At 38.3% G+C, this 23,483-nt stretch overlaps 2 protein-coding genes across 2 annotated transcripts; one reads left to right on the top strand and one right to left on the bottom strand.

Moving 5' to 3' along the window:
* Positions 1-35: 35 nt before the first annotated feature.
* On the bottom strand, positions 36-17,552 carry LOC143589104 (coatomer subunit gamma-like). The gene is made up of 18 exons (XM_077069953.1): positions 17,464-17,552; positions 16,398-16,495; positions 16,261-16,311; positions 15,752-15,865; positions 15,462-15,662; positions 15,269-15,370; positions 14,388-14,495; positions 14,029-14,262; positions 13,694-13,944; positions 13,417-13,588; positions 7,317-7,472; positions 7,181-7,231; positions 6,969-7,109; positions 6,690-6,887; positions 6,438-6,569; positions 6,180-6,353; positions 5,864-6,100; positions 36-320 (listed from the first exon to the last, which is right to left on the bottom strand). The coding sequence occupies exons 1-18, from the start codon at positions 17,504-17,506 to the stop codon at positions 129-131; spliced, it is 2,655 nt and encodes an 884-aa protein (XP_076926068.1). The 5' UTR covers positions 17,507-17,552; the 3' UTR covers positions 36-128.
* Positions 17,553-19,490: 1,938 nt separating this feature from the next.
* Positions 19,491-22,059, top strand: LOC143589108 (ras-related protein Rab7-like). The gene is made up of 7 exons (XM_077069956.1): positions 19,491-19,599; positions 19,824-19,850; positions 20,691-20,790; positions 21,137-21,283; positions 21,352-21,432; positions 21,521-21,666; positions 21,875-22,059. Exons 1-7 carry the CDS (start codon positions 19,547-19,549, stop codon positions 21,939-21,941), a joined length of 621 nt encoding a protein of 206 aa, XP_076926071.1. The 5' UTR covers positions 19,491-19,546; the 3' UTR covers positions 21,942-22,059.
* Positions 22,060-23,483: the final 1,424 nt, after the last annotated feature.

Genomic DNA, 23,483 nt, shown 5'->3' on the forward strand with positions numbered 1-23,483 from the left:
AATGGTTTATTAGTTTCAGGATAAACTTTTAATAATCAATAATCGAAGTTGAAGCAAATACATACATATCTTTAAGCAAAATGTAATGAGGTATGTCGAAAAACTGTTTTATAGAAACAAATAAAGGACTAGTTGGCTACTAGCTCATGAATTGCATCACTTACAGTTGCGTCCTCGGATCTAACAGCAAGTTTCATCGCCACCTCTTTTGCACTGTCCACTCCAAATGATAACCGAACAGCCACCTTCACGTTGCCTATGTATACACCTGATAACAAACATGTGTGTGATCTCGAGTTTGCTGCAACCACTTCGGTGCCCTGAAATATAAAAATTATTTAGGCATGTAGCGTTCACTCATTTAAGTTTTTAACCAAGCAAGCATCAACAATTACAGGGACATATTTTCTTGATCGTGTTCGTTCGCATAACTTAACCAAATGAGCATGAACACGAACACGAACAGAACGATTTTTCTTGCCTGTGTTCATCTGTTTAACTATAACCAAATAAATATGAACACTTGCAAAAGATTAATTTTCTTGTTCGTGTTTGTTCGTTTAACTGTAACCAAATGAACACCACCAACATTTACAAGACGGATTTTCTTGTTCGTGTTCATTCGTTTAATTTTAACCAAACGAACGAACAGTTAATAGGACGGATTTTCTTATTTGTGTTCATTTGTTTAATTTTAACCAAAAGAACACGAACACTTACAGAGACGGATTTTCTTGTTCATGTTTGTACATCTAACATCAACCAAACAAACACGAAAAGTTACAGGGAAGGATTTTCATGTTTGCGTTCGGTTTTTAAGAAAATGAATGCATTCATGGTCATTTTATCATTTGTGTTCATTCGTTAATATTCTAAACGAGCACAAACAAATATATAAGTATAAACACCATAAAATATTCAATAAGGGAACGTTCACAAAAGTAAATGATGGAACAATACATGTGTTCATGTCCGTGCGTTTAATTAAATGAATATTAGACAATATAGTTTAGCTAGAATAGGCCCGGCCCTATAACTATTATAGCCGGCCCTAGTAGAATGTACAATATCTATATATAGTTCTATATTGCATTCATATCATATACAATTATTTACCAAAGTTATTTTGGTATCAGAGCCTAGGGTTTTGTACGTTCTTCCTGCCGTCACCCTACCCTACATCTCAAGTTCTTCTGTCTTATTTCTTTCCAAGATGGACAACCAACTTATTCCCTTCACCATAGCAGAGAAAACATCACATAACTCTCACAAATTCGGATTTACCCTATCTCCTTCAAACTATGGCCATTGGAAACTTATGATACAACCCTTCCTCACCACACACAGCCTCTTTGGCTACGTTGATGGAAGCATTCCCTGCCCTCCATCAACAATCCCAGCCTCTTCGGGGAAAAGTCAAGGACAAGGAAGGAGCAGCACCATCCACCCAACCCAACTCGGATTATACAACATGGTTGTGTAATGATGCCCATGTTCGTATGCTAATCATCTCCACAATACCAGAAACTTCTTTTCAACATGTTCAAGGAGTCACCTCACGTGATCTTTGGCTCGGTCTTGAACGAGCATATGCCCCACACTTCCTCTCGAGAATTTACCCTGAAGACAACTCTTAAAGATCCAGATGAAGGGAGATTAGACTTCGACTGCCTATCTTGCTAGGGCACAAGAATATGCCAATGCCCTTGCAAACATTGGCCATCCCATGCCAGACAAAGACATTGTTATGCTGGTTGTTGCAGGTCTTCACGATGAATACAATGGCGTCAAACAAACTTTGTTTACTAGGCAATACACAGCTGTCTTTAATGAACTTCCAGGCCTTCTGGAAGATCATGAGTTTCTAATACAAAAGCCGAGTTTTGCACCTACATCTGTCCAAGCCTTCACGGCTGCAACTGCAGCAAGTTCATCCTCGGCTTCTGGTGAAACAGTCAAGGCTATTCAGCAGTTGGTTGCTCGTTTAGGGTTTCAATTACAACCCCTACCAGGTTCTTCACAACACTCCATGCCTCAAGCCTTCTATACAAACAGGGCTGGACAGTTTAATTATAGCCGTGGTCGTGGCAATCGAGCTGGCGGCGGTGGTCGAAACAACAATAACAACCGCAGCCAGAGGACTCGAAATTTAGGTCAATTCAGTTGGGCATCTAACCAAAACACTGTCTATGGAACTTGTAACAGGTGCGGGATCAGACATGTCCCATCTGAATGCCAAACAGAGACCCATCCACAATCAGATCAAGACAACCTTCTGCTAATTATGCGGACTATCGGTCACAGGCTTCTACAACCTGGCTCCCGGACACAGGTTCTAATGGTCATGCAGCACCAGATATGTCAGGTTTTGACTCTGCTGAGCCTTACTTTGGTGCGGATAATCTTCAAGTTGGTAATGGTATGCCTCTCCCTATCTTACACGTTGGCTCCAAAACAGTTACCTCTCCTAACAAAACCTTTTACCTAAATGATATTCTTCATGTACCCGATCTTAAAAAAAATCTCCTTTCTGTCCAAAAATTTTGTCAAGATAATCATGTTTATTTTGAATTTCATGCCACTTTTTTTTCTGTGATGGACAAGTATACACACATTACCCTCCTCACGGGTCCAAGTGACGGTGGACTCTACTCTATCAAACTTCCATCAAACCAGCCAATTCCAAAGTTTGCTTTTTCAACAACTCGTGCTACCACAACAACATGGCATCAACGATTGGGACACCCACATTCTCAATTATTCAAGACTATGCTTTCTAAATATCATTTACCTATTTCTGCCAAGACTTTTGATTTCAATTGTAGTTCTTGTTTAGTCGGAAAATCTTCCAAACTACACTTATTACCTTCTGATTATAAAAGTACTCATGTTTTGGATTTAGTGTTTTGTGATGTTTGGGATCCCGCCCCGTGACTTCTTATGATGTCTATTCTATTTTCTTTTGTGTGTGGACCATTTCTCTAAATTTATGTGGTTGTTCCCTTTGAAACGTAAGGCTGATGTCTTTGCCACTTTTAAACAGTTTGTCATTATGGCTGAATGACAATTCTCCACCAAACTTAAGATTGTTCAATCCGATTGGGAAGGGGAATTCAGAAACCTTTCATCTTTCTTTGCCTCTATTGGCATTATTCACTGCCTTTCTTGTCCTATACTAGTGAACAGAACGGTACTGTTGAACGGCGTAACCGTCACGTCGTTGAGACCGGTCTAACACTAATGTCACAGTCACAAGTTCCACAACGTTTTTGGCATTATGCGTTTGAAACTGCTGTCTACCTGATTAACCGCATGCCATCTCGCACACTCCAGCAAGTCTCTGTTTGAACATCTATTCAAACGCAAACCTGATTTGTCATTCCTTCGTGTTTTTGGCTGCCAATGCTTCCCGTATCTTCGCCCCTACAATCCTCATAAAATGGATTTCCGTTCTACACCATGTATCTTTCTTGGTTATAGCACTTCTCATCATGGATATCGTTGCTTTGATCCCATTACCGAACGCTTTTACATTGCCCGTCATGTTCGGTTCCAAGAAACAATTTTTCCTTTTCATGTCGCCCTAACCAATCACTCACTTAAACCTTCACAAAACGATCCTTATGTTTCCTTTTACCCTACCAGCTCCATTCCCTTACAAACTGAGTTGTCACCAGCACCTTCTGCTCCACAATCACCACCACCCACTATCACACCACAACCCACTACTATACCAGCAGCCCACTCCACACCAGCAGCCCACCTCAAACACAAATCATTCCGCTACTACCTACTCCCGCCGGCCCAAACAAAACCCAACATCCTCCCTTCCAGCCTTTGACTGCTACTCCGACCCTCCCGAACCCACAACCTCTACACCGTCTGACGCACCCCCACAACAAACCCAAACCGTTCAACTACATCTCGTCAACGCCCACCAAACCTACGTCCCAACCCTAAACCAACCAACCCTTATAAACCTACCGCCTTTCATACCTCAACCGCTTCCCTGACATTGAACCAGCTTCGTTTACCGTTGCCAACAAAGAATTTCATTGGCGCAAGGCTATGGCAGATGAATACTCTGCGCTTATTCGAAATGGTACGTGGTCTTTGGTTCCTCGTGCTCCTAACACAAATATTGTTGACTGCAAATGGGTGTACAAAGTCAAACGGGATCAAAATGGGGCAATCAAGCGCTACAAGGCACGCCTGGTTGCTAAAGGTTTCAACCAACAGGCAGGTCTAGATTATACTGAAACCTTCAGTCCAGTGGTCAAGGCTACTACCATTAGGGTTGTTCTTTCCCTAGCTGTTACAAAGGGGTGGTCCCTAACACAACTTGATGTTCAGAATGCGTTTTTACATGGGGATCTAAAGGAAACCGTTTATCTGAAACAACCAGAAGGATTTGTTGATCCTAAGAAGCCGAATCATGTGTCTCTTACATAAGTCTCTATATGGTCTTAAACAGGCTCCTCGAGCATGGTTTGAAAGGCTCTCGGCTGTCTTGACTGGTCTCGGCTTCAGGGGTTCTAAAACTGACCCCTCCTTATTTATCTATACACATAGAGGGATACTTTTGTACATGCTGGTCTACGTTGACGACATTATTTTGACAGGAAATAACAGTCGTGCCATTGATCACATTGTTCGGTGTCTCAGTCACATTTGCTATCCAAGACATGGGACCTTTGTCTTACTTTTTGGGTATTGAAGTGGTTCGTAATGGGTCTAATATTATTCTCTCTCAAAAGAAGTACATTACAGAAATGCTGACACGTGCAAATCTCTCTCGGTCCACACCGGTTACCTTTCCTTGCACTACCAGCGCCTCCTTTCCCTTGGTGATAGCTCTCCTTTTGCTAACCCGGCTAGATACAGACAGATGGTTGGGGCATTACAGTATGTTACACTCTCTCGACCAGATATTACTTATGCGGTTAACAAAGTTTGTCAGTTTATGCATTCTCCCACTGAAAATCACTGGTCTGCTGTTAAGCGTATCTTACGCTATTTACACGGGACATCTCACCATGGGCTTTTAATTTCCAGTTCCTCACATACTGTCCTGCATGCCTACACGGATACTCACAGCTTAACAACCTTTTCTGATTCAGACTGGGCTGGTTGTCCAGATGACCGTCGCTCCACGGGGGGATATGCTATCTATCTTGGATCAAATCTTGTTTCTTGGTCAGCCAGAAAACAAAAGATTGTTTCTCGGTCGTCTACTGAGGCAGAATACAAGGCCCTGGCTAATACGGTTGTCGAAGTGACTTGGCTTGAGACAATTCTAACAGAACTTTGTATTCCTATGAAGATGACTCCAACTTTATGGTGTGACAATTTTGGGGCCACTTACTTATCCGCTAATCCGGTGTTGCATGCCAGAACAAAGCATGTAGAAGTAGACTATCATTTCGTTTGAGAGAAGGTTGCTCAAAAGAAGTTATCTGTCCAATTTATTTCCACACGAGATCAGATTGCTGATGTGTTCACAAAACCTTTACCATCTGATCGCTTTCTCTTTTTGAAGTCCAAGCTGAAAGTCCAGTCCCGGCCTTAGCTTGAGGAGGAGTATTAGACAATATAGGTTAGCTAGAATAGGCCCGGCCCTATAACTATTATAGCCGGCCCTAGTAGAATGTACAATATCTATATATAGTTCTATATTGCATTCATATCATATACAATCAATTACAATCAATATACAATTATTTACCAAAGTTATTTATGAACAAAAATGTCAGTTCATGTTCGTTCGTTAAAATAAATGAACAATCAGCTGAGCGGTTCACTTGTTATTCGATTCCCTAACATTTCTAAAGTTTTTTAAAATGTCAAATTTTAATAAAGTTACCTCACAAGGTTGCATGCCAAGAAGGTTAATAACAGCACTAACTGCTTCTTTCAAGCTTTCCCTTGGGCCAAGCCCATACTCATCGACCCGCTCAAAATCTGGGCCCAAACTTTCCCATGCATTCCTGAAATTTGAAACCCCAACTTTAAGCATATAGTCAGCTGCAACAACCTCAAATTCCTCCAGCTGGTATTCATCTTCCACGCCATCTTCAGCCTCACCAGTGGAGGGATCAACCTACAATTTAAATCAAAATAAATTAAATAATCAACATATTTTTAATTAAATACAAAAAAAAATCAGTAGCTATAACCACCTCTTTCACAATAAACCTCAAGACGTTACTGAATTTTCCAACAGCCGGAACGCCTTCAGGTTTCTCAAACGCAACAAATGTTTGTCCCGGGGTACCATACGGTAATGATTTTAATGGCTTGGTTGCCACTTCTTCAAATTCTTCGGCTTCTGAAGCATCCACAACAATGGTAACCTAAAACCAAGACATATTGTTAACCCGGGGAATTTATGTACTTAATTTGAAATATAAAAACTGTTAAATTAAATGAGAGCTTACATCTTCTAGTAACTGCTCTGGAATTGTGTTGGTACAGTTGTACTGGAACACAACATGCTGATCGAATATGTGTTTGACTACGTTGACTTCGTACTCGGTTTCTGATTCAGTGAGTTCTACTGGCGCGGAGGACTGTTGACAAAAATGGAACATAGTTACAATTCTAACTTAGTTATTTATAGAACTGACATGTGTATGTATAGGTATGTGTGCATGTGTGTATATGTATTAAATGACTTTGCCATCAAAAACCTTGAAAAGCTTTCCAAAAGATGAGAACTCTGGAATTGACAATAGTAACTTCTCATAACTGTCAGCAGTTGAAGTGGGGGCCACTGGAGGAGCACCGAGGCCAGTAGGCTTTTTAGCAGCAGATTTTTTCTCGGCAAATGGCTGAGCCTTAGTCTCCTTTGGTACAGAATTGATATCAAATGGTTCTTCTGATGGTTCCTGCATTGACAAGCAAACAAACAATTACACAAAATGACAAAGCCGACAAAATCATAACAAAATCACACATGCGGGCCCTACATAGTTCTTCAAACTAGCCTCCAGGTTGGCTAGTGGCAGATCCAATCGCCCAAAGAGAAACCCTTTTACATCTTTATCTGTTTCAACAACCGAACCATCACCTCCAATTGTATTTAAATATAGTGTAGCCCTGTCACGAACCTACATATAAAGTCAAACGGGTCAACATGCATGTGCTGGAAATGAATATTAAAACTAAGTTTACCACTGACCTCATCATCATTATCATATAAACAGCGCCTCAACAAAACAAATATGCGTGGCTGCAGCACAATAAAATTGTAGGTCAATATGAGGAGTTGTGTCACTAAGTATTAGTAAATTGTAAAAGAAATGGAAATTAGTGACCTTTAATGAGTCAACCATAGCACCAAACTTAGCTAAAGTGCTCACTGCACTGGCTCGGACAGTTGCATTTTCAAGTATGACACGGTTATAAATATACCGTATGTATTTGCTGGGGTCAGACGTCTTTGGTCCCTCGATACCTAGAAAATGCAGAATCTAGTGTGCACATAGTAAACAAGTTTAGTAATGGTAGATGGAAATACTCGAATGCTAAGATACTTGGTAAAATGAAAGGGTTTGGTAACGAATCAAAGGGGGTTAGTTTTGGTATGTGTTAGGTTGACCGGAAACACTTCCTGTACAAATTTTTTAATTTATTTTATATATTTGGAGAGGTTCATTCCAAAAGACTAGATTTTTGCGAGAACAAAAAGAACAAACCTAAATCGTTAATTTTTTTCTATCAATGATTCATATTTTTAAACCCTTTTAACTTCTTAGATACAAGTTTATGTTATGCACATAAAAAAACCATTAAACTAATTTGTTTATGTTTTTTTTTTTCAATTTTAAACGTTTACCTAAACATTTGTAGGTTATGTGTAAGAAATATACCTACACATGATTTACACATGTGTAACAGTGTAAGTTCTATATATAACTGAATTTTGGTTATATATTGTTAGGTTCGGAGTCACACACAAACACGAATACAATAGTAAAACCGAAAGAATAAACGAAAGAGACACAAGGATTTAAGTGGTTCGGTCACGGTGTATGACCTACGTCCACTGTCGATAACTAGGGTTTTCTTATTATTGAGTGATACCAACTTACAAGTACAGGAGAGAATATATAGACTAGACAATTAGGGTTTAACCCTTTAACTAAACTGGGCCTGATTAGATCTTTTGGGCTTGGCCAAAACTCAAACAGCTTAATCTCCTAATTCTGTCTATTCGTCTAAACCGGACTCGACCCATGATGGATCGGAGACCACAACATAACAATCTCCCACTTGGGCTTCGAGACATCTTCTCTAAACCACCACTTGGATGCGTCAAACATTTCAACCTGCTCCCATTTGGAGACGTAAAATGTCTTCACCTGCATTGCCTTGTACATGTAAAATAAAACCCATCTGGTTTTGCACCTCCTAGTTACCCTTCGCCTCTCAACATTATTCCTAAAGGCCTGCTGAAGCTCTGCACAGCTTCAGCTTATCCAGCATCACCGGCTTGGTGAACATATCTGCTGGATTCTTAGCACCTGAGATATTTTTCAAACTGAAAACACCATCACTGATCAAATCTCTGACAAAGTGATATCTCCTTCCGATGTGCTTAGTCTTCGAATGATAGACTGAATTCTTCGCAAGTTTCACTGCACTCTCATTGTCACAATATAAGAAAAACTCTGCCTGTTTCTTTCCCAACTCTTCAAGAAAAGTTCTCAACCATACTAATTCTTTACTTGCTTTGGCTGCTGCCATATATTCTGCCTCAGTGGTTGATAAAGCAACACTTTTCTGAAGTCTGGACATCCAACATACTGCTGTTCCCCCAACTGTGAAAACATAACCGGTAGTGCTTTTAAACGTCTTCTTACATCCACCCAGATCAGCATCTGAATAACCCCTGAGAATTGTATCCTTCCCCTTAAAACATAACCCCAAACTGGAAGTACCCTTTAAGTATCTGAGTAACCATTTCACCGCTTCCCAATGTTCCTTTCCCGGATCCGACATAAAACGACTAACTACCCCGACAGCATGAGCAATGTCTGGCCGTGTACAAACTATGGCGTACATGAGACTGCCAACAGCAGATGCATACGGAACTTTAGCCATCTCTGTTCTTTCTTCCTCTGTTCTGGGAGACTGGTCTTTGGTAAGTTTGAAATGACTTCCCAAAGGTGTGTTTCTCGGTTTAGTCTTCTCATCATTCATCCTAAATCTTTCTAACACTATCCCTATGTATTTCTCTTGGGATAGTGTTATGGAGCCATCTTTCTTTCTGGATATACTCATTCGCAAAATCTGTTTGGCTGGACCAAGATCTTTCATCTCAAATTCATCAGACAACTGTTTCTTCAACTTGCGAATCTCCTTCATATCAGATCCTGCAATTAACATATCATCTACATAAAGAAGTAGAATGATATATGAGCCTTTAAACTTCTTTAAGTAGCAGCAATGGTCGGCCTCGCATTTCTTGTACCCAGTTCTCACCATAAAATCATCAAACTTTAGGTACCATTGCCTAGGTGCCTGCTTCAGACCATACAAGCTTTTCTTCAATTTGCAGACCCATTTTTCTTTCCCGGCAACCTGAAATCCCTCAGGTTGTGCCATATAGATCTCCTCGTCAAGATCACCATGTAAAAATGCTGTCTTAACATCTAATTGCTCTAGATGTAAATTTTCTGCAGCAACAATACTTAAGATCAATCTGATGGTGGTCATCTTTACAACTGGAGAGAATATTTCATTATAATCAATTCCCTTCTTTTGCTGGAAACCCTTGACCACTAAACGAGCTTTGTATCGTTTAGACCCATCATGTTCTTCCTTGACTCTATAGACCCATTTATTCTGTAGAACTCTTTTATCTGGTGGAAACTTGGTTAAAACCCATGTCTGGTTTTTACTCAAAGAGTTCATTTCCTCCTTAATAGCATGCTCCCACTGGAGCGAATCTTTCAACTTAAGTGCTTCATAATAACTCTCTGGCTCACCATTTTCAGTTAAAAGGAGATAATTAACTGAAGGTTTGTAACGTACCGGCTGTTTAGAAACTCTGGTGGACCTCCTAACCCAGTGCTGAGGCAGGTCAGGTTCTTGTGGAGACTGTTCATCCTCAGACTCTGAACTCCCACTGTCAGAGACTCCCTCTGACTCTTCATTTCCACCAATATCATCATCTTCAAATTCAGGAACTGTGGTTTCTTCAGTTTCTGTCTCGAGTTCGGTAGCTGACTCAACTGTCTTTTTCTGAGCATCAATTTCATATTCAACCTGCTCTTTCTGAACCCTTGATTTTGAAGTGTTTCTATCTTTGTATAACTCAGCCTCATTAAAAGTTGCATGCTTGCTTCTGACTACTTTTCTGCTTTCTAAATCCCAAAGCCTGTAGCCCATTTCGTTTGACCCATATCCAATGAAAACATATTTTTTAGCTTTAGCATCAAGCTTGTCATTTTTCACTAGATCATAAGCGCTACACCCAAAGACTTTCAAATGCTTATAATCTGCAGCTTTACCTTTCCACTCTTCTTCTGGTGTCTTGAAACCCAACGGTACTGACAATCCCCGGTTAATTAAATAAGCTGCAGTGTTAACTGCATCTGCCCAGAACGTCTTTGGAAGCCCGGCATTAAGTCTCATACTTCTTGCCCTTTCATTTAACAACCTGTTCATTCGTTCTGCCACTCCATTTTGTTGAGGAGTGCCAGGGACTGTAAAGATCATCCGAATACCGTACTCTTCACAATAATCACGGAATTCTTTGCTAACGTATTCACCACCGTTATCCGACTTCAAGCATTTCACCTTCAAATCAGTTTCCAATTCAACAGCAGTTTTTCATTTCTTAAAATTATCAAAAACATCAGATTTATTTTTAAGAAAGTAAACCCATACCTTGCGTGTCGAATCATCAATGAAGGTGACATAATAGTGCGATCCTCCCAAAGAAGAGACTGAAGTTGGTCCATAGACGTCAGAGTGAATAAGCTCCAATTTCTGAGCTTTCGGTTGTTTTCCGGTCTTCACAAAAGATACTTTCTTCTTTTTACCGAAAACACATGGTTCACAAAATTCAGATTCAACCTTCTTCAGTTCTGGAATTTTTCCTCTAGCAACGAGCATTTTCATCCCTTTTTCGCTCATGTGGCCGAGTCGTTGGTGCCACAAACTAGACTGACTCGGTCCACTGGTCACTGCATTTACCCCATCAGCTGGAATTTCAACCATGTATAAAGTGCCCTTCTTTTTACCTCTGGCGATCACAAGATTCCCTTTCACAACTTTCCATTGACCCCCACCAAACATAACATCATATCCTTGGTCATCTAACTGCCCAACAGAAATTAGCTTTCTTCTAAGGCTAAGAACGACCCGAACATCCTTTAGAGTCCATGAGGTGCCCAATGAAGTTTTTAGTTCAATATCCCCCATCCCCGTGATATCAACAACATGATTATTAGCCAAACGAACTTTATCAAAATTACCTGTTCGGAGATTCTTCATCTTCTTCGTGCTATAAGTGGCATGAAAAGATGCACCAGAATCCATAATCCATGAATCTGTTGATTCTTCAACACAGCAGATAAGAGTCTCTTCTGAACCTTCTGAATCATCTGAACCGGTGGCCAGATTAACTTCCTTCTTAGATTCTTTCTTTTCTTTTGAAATTGAGGGGTTAGGGCATTGGTTTCTGAAATGCCCCATTTCTTTGCAATTCCAACACTCAATGTCTTTTCTGGGCTTTGACTGACTTCTTCTAGACTTTGACCTACCCCTGCCATTACCTTTCTCTCTTCTCCTACCTCTCCCTTCGGTGCTCAATATAGAACTAGATGTCTCACCAGAATTCCTTCTTATGTCCTCCCCTAAAATCAAATCCCGGACTCCTTCAAAAGTAAGCTTAGTATTCTCAGAAGAACTACTAACTGCAGTAACAGTCCCTGACCAACTTTCGGGTAACGAGGATAACAAGAGTAACGCTTGAACTTCATCATCAAACTTGATATCAACAGAAGACAAACGAGAAATAATAGTGTTGAAGTCATTAACATGAGAGGTAACAGATGCCCCTTCCTTCATTCTGGTGTTAACTAGCTGTCTAATCAGAAATACCTTGTTTGATGCAGAAGGCTTTTCATACATATTTGACAAGGCTTTCATAAGACCATACGTGGTAGTTTCATTTACAATATTGAATGCCACATTCTTAGCTAGTGAGAGTCTAATAACAGCTATGGCTTTTCTGTCAAGTACCTTCCACTCATCATCTTTCATACTTTCCGGTTTCCTCTCTTCTAGTGCTTCCATTAAGTCTTTCTGACATAGCAAATCCTCAATTTGCATTTTCCACCATCCAAAATCCTGACCATCAAACTTCTCAATCTTGATCTTTCCGTCCTCAGCCATTATCCAAACTGAGTTTTGATTACAGCAAACAACCAAACTACCCAAGGAATAAAAGGACTGGAAACTGATCAGAAAAAACGAACCAGCAGCTGCGGAACTATAATCAGCGGCGGCGGAACTGTAGCGGCGGCGGCGGTACTGTAGCGGCGGCGGCGGTACTGTAGCAGCGGCGGTACTGTAGCAGCGGCAGCGGTACTGTAGCAGCGGCGGTGGAACTGTAGCAGCGGAGCAGCGGCGGCGGAACTGTGTGTATAATCGAGAACCAGGCTCTTATGCCAATTGTTAGGTTCTGAGTCACACACAAACACGAATACAATAGTAAAACCGAAAGAATAAACGAAAGAGACACAAGGATTTAAGTGGTTTGGTCACGGTGTATGACCTACGTCCACTGTCGATAACTAGGGTTTTCTTATTATTGAGTGATACCAACTTACAAGTACAGGAGAGAATATATAGACTAGACAATTAGGGTTTAACCCTTTAACTAAACTGGGCCTGATTAGATCTTTTGGGCTTGGCCAAAACTCAAACAGCTTAATCTCCTAATTCTGTCTATTCGTCTAAACCGGACTCGACCCATGATGGATCGGAGACCACAACATAACATATATTTCTTAGGATGTTTGAAGAGATGAATAAACATTGCATTTTTAATCATTTTCTTGTACTTTTAAAATTTTGTACAAAATTGAAAATATGAATCGATTATTTTGCTCTTTTGGTTCTTGGAAAAAAAAATTCTTCTGCAAAGGTCCCTTGTGTGTGTGTGTGTGTGTGAAATACGATTATAAAAACTATAGTATTTAAATAAAAATCTATTTTCTTATGAAGTGATTTAGGAAGGTTTATCACTTTATCTCATGTTGGCTGACTTTTGACCGTTTATACTTTTAAACTGCCTCTTTCTAATTTACCATAAAAAATTAAATGTAACCCAAAAGTACCCATTCATAACCATCTTTTAAGAAAATTAACAAGAAAAATAAAACAAAGATCATGTTTGACCTGTGTTGAAAGATATGTGAATTCACAGTCCTCAATGAATTCACACAGATGAAGAAGGCCGGTCTCTTTTGCATCTGGGATATCTGATATAATAGTTACAATCGAATCAACGATTGCTTTCTTGTACTCAAATCCACCTTCCTCCCTTAGGATGTTGCTCAAAAAATTCATCCTAAAATGCAAAATTAAAATTAAGGTAAACCGGGAAACAGTCATGTGTAACTTCTCAACTTAAATATTATAAGGAATAAAGTTGAATAGAGTCAGAGACACTCACAATGTTCTGAACTTAAGTGGGAACTTTAAACACAATGATCGAATTGCATCAACCACAACAATCTTGAACTCATCAGCAATGTCAGACATGAAGCTGGTAATTTGTTTCATCAAACGGTCAACACCCGATTCATTGCCTGTTTTCAGGAGTGTAGTAATAGCAAGAGTTGCAATACTTCTATTTTGATCTGAAATCAAGCTCTCCATATCTATGTTACAAGTAGTTACAGCCATTGGATGAGTCATTGCCACCTGAACAAGATAACAATTATTAATTATCATTATTTATCATGAAACTAAAACAGTTAGCTTCAGTTTACAGGTTAAAAAAATAACCTTGTTTAGTGTTCGAACAGCAGCAAACCGAAGTACTGGCTTGGATGAACTTAAGAAGAGCTGAAGAACAGTAATTGCAGGAGTCAACTCTCGGCTTGTAACACCACTTAATTCCGTTATTGCCCTTGCGGCTTCAAAAATGACCATTTCTGATTTGTGGCGAAGGCATCCTTCCAAATAGTCATAAAATGGACGGTCCCCATTTTGACCGTTCATGCTTGACTCCCTAATAACCTGAACAAAAGTGTTTATGTGTTGGCAATTCAAATCTTGCATGAATTGCACAAATAGCTACAGCCCTACATATACATATATATACACACACACGCACACACACAAATACAAAAAAACACAAGTACCTGGCTGGTGTAGCGGATCAACAGGCACTGGGCCAAAGGTGAACGAACAGTGCCCTTTGTCAGACTGGTCACTAATTTGCTCACAGCTAACCGGTCATTTTGTCTTATCTGCAAATAGATCGGTTTTGATTAAGCAATAGTGTGACTAGAAATATTTCTCATATCCACTTTACACTGAGTGAACCCAGAGAGGTACATTTGTAACTGACTGTATTAGGCCTGTAAATGAATCGAACGTTTAGTAAACCGTTCAGCGGGAAGTTCATTTATGTTTGTTTATTTAATAAAGGAACGAACATGAACACATGTCTCGCTCATTCATTTATGTTTGTTGGTTTACGTTCATTTATGTTTGTTAGTTTGCGTTTGTTTATTTATGTATTCATTTATTGTTAGGCCCATTACAATTTAGTCGAGTTTTATTTAATTATAATAACTCATTACAATTTAGTCTAGTTCTATTACTTTTTTAGGCCCAACCACCCAACATATTAATATTCACATTTACTTCTACTTTGTGTTTGCTCAGTAATGTTCGTTTATATATGTTCCTCTATGTTCAGTTATTTTCGTTTGTTTATGTTTGTTTACATTTGTGAACCGTTCATTTACACCATAAACAAGAGAACATAAACGAACATGAACGAGTTCATTTTCTTAGCATACGAACATGAACACAAAAACCCTATCTGTTTAACTGTTTTTGTTCAATCGTTTGTTCGGTTAAAGTTAAGCAAACAAACACAAGCATACGTCATTAGTGTTTGTTCGGTTTGTTTACAGGCCTAGACAGCATGAAAATCATCTCAATAGGAACATCAAAATCATTCATAAGCTTGTGAGACATAAAAATTACAATCTGCAACAATCAACTGTCATACCTGTTGCAGCAAAGCAAGTGCATGAAACTGTACAAGTGCAGCCCTCGATTGAACTGCTTCTTGTACCTCATTGCTCCATCTTTTCACAATCTCTGGGTTCGTCTAAGATTCAAGGATATAATATAATTAGAGTTTTAACTTTTAACACAATAATTAGACAAGCTAATGTAAATATTCAAACAGTAAGTTATACCTGAAGCAAATGGATACCACTAACTAGCGCTGCACTAGCTACCACAGGATTTTTATCAACAATAGCTTGTTTTAAGTATCTCTCAATTTGAGTAAGAAGTGTTCCATCTGTTATGCGACAGAGAACACGAATAGCATTTGCACGGTACACATCTGTCTTGCTATTCATGTCTTTCATAAGGGAACTTGTGACAATAATAACCTAGCACGCATAAAAAAATTCACCATGTTATCAAACATAAGATAAAAAAATTCATAAACGATTATAGAGATAAGATTATTATTTGAGACCTCGTCTGAAGAAGGGGAGAGTTCCTTGATAATCAAATAAGTCATTCTTCTTAAACCAGTATCTTTAGCTTGGAAAAGTTTTGTTACTGAAAAGAACACTTCTGTAGCTTCAGTCTGCATAAATGAACCGATAATAAGGTACTAGAATATCAAGACAATGTTAAACAAGATCAAAAGCATCAACCCGAATAATATTATGCACATGAAAGGCAATACATATACACAACTCAAAGAAAATTACTCTTGCAGACTTGGAACACTTCTATAAACCACATACAACAACAAACATACTGACACGCATAAACACAAAATTCAAAACCAGGCATATAAAGGCTTGCCTATCTGCTTCGAATGAGAGATAATGACAAATATTTAACATATACCAACTGGAAATAAGCCTAGAAGCTAGTTTCTCTCTTACAGGGCATGCATTAAAATAATGAAACCATTTATATGTCTGCATAAAGTTACTGTTGTCTTTCCCAACAGTCTATGAAACAGGATCTAACCTTAGTGAAAGTTTCCCCTTGATTCAGAAGATAAAGCAGCTTTGTAATAACCTGCAACAGAAATAAGAATATGATATGTAATCTGTTGGATCAAAATACTATGTAGCACAGATCGGATGTCAAAGGAGAACAAGCACCTGGGAGCACCTCCTTGAATCGATCTGAGCATCATTAAAGCACCTAGCTTCCTGAAGAACCGCTCCTTTATCAATTCCAGAAAAGGGAGAATACTCAGCTGCACACGAGTCATTACAAATAAACCTCATTAAATTGCAACAAGCATACATGAAAGTACAGTGATTATTAAGGTACTAAAATATTATGTCTTCATTCAGTCTATATATTTTAGTCAATGCCAGAAAAGATGCACTATTTATTCTTAAACCAAGTGTTACAGGGCGTGAAAGGGGGCAAGCGCTGTTGGGATGGCGGCCATGTAGCATGCTCTGATTCTTTTTTTTATTATTAATAAACTAAAAAAGAACCAATAACACATCTACAACTCACTCCACCCAATGATTATTTTGCCTCTTTCACTCACCCCTCTGTAAAATTCAAATCATGATTCTCATTCAAGTTCTAAAAGTGATTACAAGCAAGTATTTATAGACAAACACGACTTATGCGCTAACCAAACATACCCGCTACTTATGCGCTAACTAAACATATACGCTATCATATATCAACACCCTCCCATAACCTCTTCGCTTAAGTGTCAAGATTTTCCCCTTTCACCTTGGCCTTTTCACCCCTCCCATAACTCATAGTCTCACATTGATAACCAATGTGCAGTAATCAGAAGCTCAAATCAGTTAACGGTTACATTTGCTCCTCCATCAAACAGAGTCAGTTGTGCAGAGTACTTCATAAACCGTTGAAAATCATAATAAACTACATACTCTACTAAAGCTCCATCAAACATACCAGATCCATTGACATCATGATCTGACAAATCAGCTTTAGCAAAGCTGATTCACACTACAATCTAGATCTAAAATGATAACAAAAATTACGAAAACCTAATCTGTCAACAGCATCACCATGACTAACAATCAGATCGATTGACCTAACAAGTCCAATAGAGTTGAAGTGAAATCACATTCACGAGCTAATTATCAGCAATGTAGATCTAAACCTAAATTAAGAGAACTACGGAATGAAGGGTGAAATGGACAGAATATTTGTAATGATTGAAAATAGTACCTTCTTCGTCGAGATCATCGTCTTTCTTCACGTACTGAGCCATTACGGAAGGAGGATTAGAGGTTTTGGTTGCAACGGTGATTCAGATCTGGGTCTCCTGTGTCGGTATGGAGGTTGAAATGAGTCTTCTCTTCTCTGTGTATATATATCGCGGGTCGTAAGTGGACGTGATGCGTAAATGTAATTAAACCAAATGTTTAGTGCCAACTCAAAACGATTGTTTCACGCGGTCAGTCCGGTGTTGTTGTGGTGCACATGGAATGCGCGAAATGACATGGTGTTTAATGGCAAGGCGGTTACGGTGGAAATCGTGGTGGGGAATATAAAAGCACTCGGATATCTTGGGTTAAGAATAGGTCGGGTAGGTCTAGCTTGTCTTGGGAGGATTGGTGTAGGTTCAAGGCATATTTTATAAATGTTCCGTGGTTGTTTTGTTGGGTGTACTCGGGTCAGTTGCTTGGTATGTTTTTAATAAAGTTTTGCTTTCGTTGGTCGTTCAAAAAAAAAAGTCACCTTAAATATTTTTTAACAGTAAATTTGGGTAAAGTAATTTTTAATGATAAATGTTAATTATACTCTACTTACATCACTAATTCTGAACTCCTTCATTACTCAGGTTTAAATATGGTACCTTCATTTTAAGACCAAGCGTGGTGAAGAGGGTTAGTTAACCAAAAGTATTGTCATGTTAAAGTCACGTACGAACTAACTAAATCTGAATAATGTGTAGTAGAATGTGTTAGTTAACCAAGTTACAATCATTTTGCAATCATACGTTGTATTTGTATGAGTCAATCACAATGGATCAAATTGAAATGGTTGGTGATGTTGAGTGCCCATTGGAGTACTCATAATTATATATTAAAACAAACACTGTATAAAAATACTTAGATTTCATTGATTCTAAAGCATACATAGACCTAATTATTTCAAAACTATTAATAGCATCCAACGTGTTGTGGCGGGAGTGCGGGACGCGTTTTCTATATGAAAAAGTTTTGGATGCAAACATAATAAGATCGCTAACTAACATCAATTTGATGATGTGCGGGACGCGTTTTCTATATGAAAAAGTTTTGGATGCAAACATAATAAGATCGCTAACTAACATCAATTTGATGATGATTATGTGATTCTTAGCCCCTCAGTTCAATTCACAATTTTAAACTTAACCAAGAAAACTATCAAGATTAGGACAAAAGGACGACATCTGTTTAAAACTAAAATGTAAATGACAGCGTTTGAAATTATATTACTTAAAGGACGTGACATGAAATTTGATGCAGACATAAAGAACGAAAAGTTCAACTCACCCAAACAGAAGTTATTGACCGCCTTGGTCTTAACGAGCAACAAACTTACATGATAGAATTATCTATGTCAAGTGAAAAGCAAATAAAAGGACAATTTTAGTTGTAATTATCTAAAAACTAGAAGGCAAATTTACAAGTAAAAATAAGATAAAAGAGGATGCGTGTAGCACAACCATATTCATAATAACGTATACTTATGACCATGCAATTTCTTCCTCTTTCCTCTAACTAAAGTTCTAGCCTCACATGTTTACAAAGTATAAAAATACTTACCGTCCCTCTACACCCCATATAATGTAATGTTGCCAAGAGTCATATAACCATTGCACATTGAGAAGATTTCAGAAACCCGTTATTTCTCGATACCAAAAGGGCAAGTCAGTGCTCTGTCAGTCTCATTTAACTTGCTTCTCGTACCTGGCTTCGCCTATACGGTGTAGCCTTATACTAAAAAGCTAATAAGTGAGAAAAGGTAATTTTGATTTTTAGAGTAAGAGTCGTGAGTCGTGAGTCGTGACTGAGAATGACGAGAGTTCCAATACCAAAAATGCCACTATATAATCAAAAAATAATTATAAAAAAACAAATAAATAAATAAACTTATAATAAATCCAATGATTAAAGGCTGTTTGATCGATCAATAACCTTCACATGCCAACCGGGTTCTTGACAGCCTGATTCACTTCAAGATTCTTCTGAGTTCTGACCATTTGCCACTGCTTTCATTTCAATCATCATCAATTTCACTTCTTCAACTCGATTCAATTACGATGCCTTCACGAAGACGGACGCTTCTCAAAGTCATCATCCTCGGCGACAGCGGGTCAGTACTTTAATATTATTAGGGTTTTATTCTTAAATCTTGATCTACAAAGTTCGATTCAATTCTTTGGTGATCAAATTGATCAATCGATGCTCGATTAACGAATCGAACTGATTTGGGTTTACGGGTTGTTTTGAATGTCGATTATGAATCTGGGTTATTGCCAATTTGCCCTAATTATTAGTATCTGAATTTGTTGGTGTTTTTGTGTGATTATGATGCAGGGTTGGAAAAACATCCTTGATGAATCAGTATCCTTAAATACTTGAATCTATTAGGCTAGTTTTATGTATCACATACAGGTTATTTGATTACCTGTTAATGTGTAAGTAATTAGGTTAAGAAAACTGATAATATTATTATTTGATTCTCATTTTCCGACTTGTGGTAGATTCTGTGCTGTTAAGATTGCTAGGCGCTAGTTGGGCGGTGGGGTACTGGCTAGTGGGTTAGGGATGAGATCGGTACCGTACCGCTACCGGTACCAAAAATCTTGATCCCGAAAATCGCAAATTCTTGGTACTGGTAGCGGTACTGAAATTTTCGGTTCGGGACCAGTATTTAAGGTAAACTTCGGGTAATACCACCGTACCGATACCGAAACTCAAAACTTTGGTACCGATTCGGTACAAATAGGTACTGATTTTGGTACCAGCACCGAATTTGCTCATCCCTAGGCTAGAGATTAATGGGATTGGAATATTTATATGTTGTTTTTCAAACTTGTATACACACACGTGCGTGCACATCGAACCATCGTTTGATCATTTTTTGTTGAAATTTTACAAACCTCAGCAATTCGAATCTCGTTTGATCGTCTTTTGTTGCTTAAAACTTAAGCGTGCCGATGTGGATGCTTAAAACTTGTGTTTACAGGTTAAAACCAAAGGACCGATTTTTGGGGTCGATTACATGAACTTGCATGGGTAGAGTACTGATTAGCGGTTAGTCACTGATTATTGGCAATATATCCCGATTTTTGTAACACTGGTCGTAATCACTTGAAACGCTCATTCAGAACCGAAAAATATTAATTATGAAATAAAAATGAGAACCTAGAACATTTTGTTGTCTTTAAAGCTCAACTTTAGATATGTAAACAAGAAGTTTAGCAATCAATACAAGGCGACAATTGGTGCTGATTTCTTGACCAAAGAAGTGGAATTTGATGATAGGCTTTTCACTCTGCAGGTTAGTTATATTTATAAAGGCTGATTATTCTGCAAAAGTTGTTCGGGTCGGTTTCGCCATAATTTATTTATAATTCATTCTGCCACATATTACCGACGATTCTTTCGTTGTACTGTTTGACGTTATTATGGACTTTTTTTATAAGAAACTTAAAGCTTTTATAATATTAAACTCTGAACGGTTTGTTCGGCATTAAAAGTCAAAATTATTATTAGACAGCTAACAGAGAACAGAGGGGTAAAAACGTATAAGCAACTCATAGTCATATGTAAATAGATCTTTTCGTAAACCGATAATTATCTGTTGATTTTGACCTAAATATGTAGTCAAACTTCTGCTTTTGTAGATTTGGGATACAGCTGGGCAGGAAAGATTTCAGAGCCTTGGAGTTGCTTTTTACCGTGGTGCAGATTGCTGTGTTCTTGTGTATGATGTGAATGTGCAGAAGTCGTTTGATAGCCTCAACAATTGGAGGCAAGAGTTCCTTATTCAGGTATGCTAATAATTAGCAAATCAGTTTCAATTGTATGAATGTAAAATCTTTATATATTTTTGTTGCAGGCAAGCCCGTCGGATCCTGAAAATTTTCCGTTTATAGTTTTGGGCAACAAGGTTGATGTAGATGGTGGAAACAGTAGAGTGGTATGTGTTTTTCGCTGAGAAACTGGTTTTTATTTGTTAATTTTGCATGCTTAAAAATTGTTGGTTGGTTGGTTATGATGATAATTAGGTTTCTGAGAAAAAGGCTAAGGCTTGGTGTGCCTCGAAAGGGGATATCCCTTATTTTGAAACATCTGCAAAGGAGGGGATTAATGTTGAAGAAGCTTTTCAAGTCATTGCTAAGAATGCCTTGAAGAATGGTCAAGAGGAAGAAATGTAAGTCAAACGGGCTGACCTTCTAAAATATATAATTCTAATTCTAATTTTAATCAGGTGAACACGACCTGTTTATTAAACAACGTAGATATTTTTACCCAAAACCTGGTTATATTTGTGTCTAAATTATGTCATGTCAACAAAAAGAGCATTATTTTGTAGTAGCAAGTTTTGACCAACATGTCTGATTTTGTTGTGACTTTTGAAGATACTTGCCGGACACCATTGACGTAGGCAGCACTAGTCAACAGAGGGCATCTGGATGTGACTGCTAGAGTTGTTTACCATTCTTTACAAACTTTGTATCTGTACCATTTACTACAAACTTCTTTTGGTTCGTTTAATTGTGTGGATGGTTCGACTGTAAATTTGGTTTGAAGTTGTTTTGTGTGATATTCTTGCGATCTATTTCTTCCAGTTATGATGTGAAGGATGTAGCTATGGTGATGCATTGTCTCGTGTATTTAGCCCGAGCATCAGCTATTCGAGAGTTGCAGCCAAGTGACCTGGTTATGCATCTAGGCTTGGCTTGGGTGATGTTGATCTTAAATGCCTTGTGGTTGTTGGATGTCAAAATTCGTATATATACGGTTTCAAATAAGAGCAGTTCAAGTGAAGGTTTTACTAGTTAGTCTATAGCTTATAATTTACCAAATATAGCTGTGGTTATGCATAGGTTTGCTGATTGTTTGTAAGCTTCTATAAGATGGATAGCAGGTTGAAACAAATAAGTTTTGGTCAAAATAAGTACAATTCAAATGCTAATTGGAATCTTTGATTTGAAAGGTAAGCTCAAATATTTAAGAAGTTTAATATTTCATGTAAGTTTTTTTATTTTTTTTGAACGGCAAATTATTAAAACAGCTAGCAAGAAGCTAGAAGCCGAACAAAAAAAACAAGATTACAATATAAAATTATACCAATCTTTTCACAAAAAATTTTTGAAAGACGAACGATTTTTTATCCAAATAAACCCCAATGATTTAATATCTTCCACAGTTTTGGCGAAACAAACCAGCTTATTTAAAATATGACTTCGTTTCTAGTCTTCCAAATGCATCAACACGCTGGGAAAATGATCCCGTATAAGAACTTGTTTTTCTGAGTCCCCAATTGCTAGTTTCATAACAATGTAGCAAGTCGTGTATCGAAAAAGCATAAATAAGAAGAATGGGACACCTATTACTAACTATATTGACAAAATAACAAGTGATAACATAATATTTTGTGAACCTATTACTAACTATATTGACAAAATAACAAGTGATAACATAATATTTTGTGTGGATACAGTGTAGCTAAGGCCTGTCCACATTGTGACTTTTGGTTAATTTGTGAGACATCACCTGGTGGTATGAGAAGTGACACGTGGCACTTATTTTAATGGTAAGACAATCAATAGAAGATAGTGAAGTCTGTTGACTTTGTTAGTCAACAGTATGTCTTTCAACAACCCAATATGTCTAACATGTTGATTGCTTTTTAAGACAAAAACTGTCTCTAATCTGATTTCATCTTATGTCATGTCTGCAACTGAATATGTAGTCTGAATGTCTGTAATCTGAAAATATAATACTGTTTGTTTTATAAACTGGGTAAGCTGAAAATTAGTTACCTATCATACATATCATAGTAGATAGAAGGCATTTAACGTCTGTAGACTAGTAAAATAGTTGGTGGTAGGTGGTGGATGGTGGTGGTGGCGGACGGGGGTGGTGGTGGTGACGGATGGTGAAGGTGGTGGGTGGTGGACGGTGTTGGTGGTGGTGGTGGGTGGTGGTAATGGACGGTGGGTGGTGGCAGTGATGGACGGTGGT

Source organism: Bidens hawaiensis, unplaced genomic scaffold (genome assembly GCF_021521415.1).
Source record: "Bidens hawaiensis isolate Kalapana, Puna unplaced genomic scaffold, B.hawaiensis_p1.1 tig00037226_1, whole genome shotgun sequence".
Classification (NCBI taxonomy): Eukaryota; Viridiplantae; Streptophyta; class Magnoliopsida; order Asterales; family Asteraceae; genus Bidens; species Bidens hawaiensis.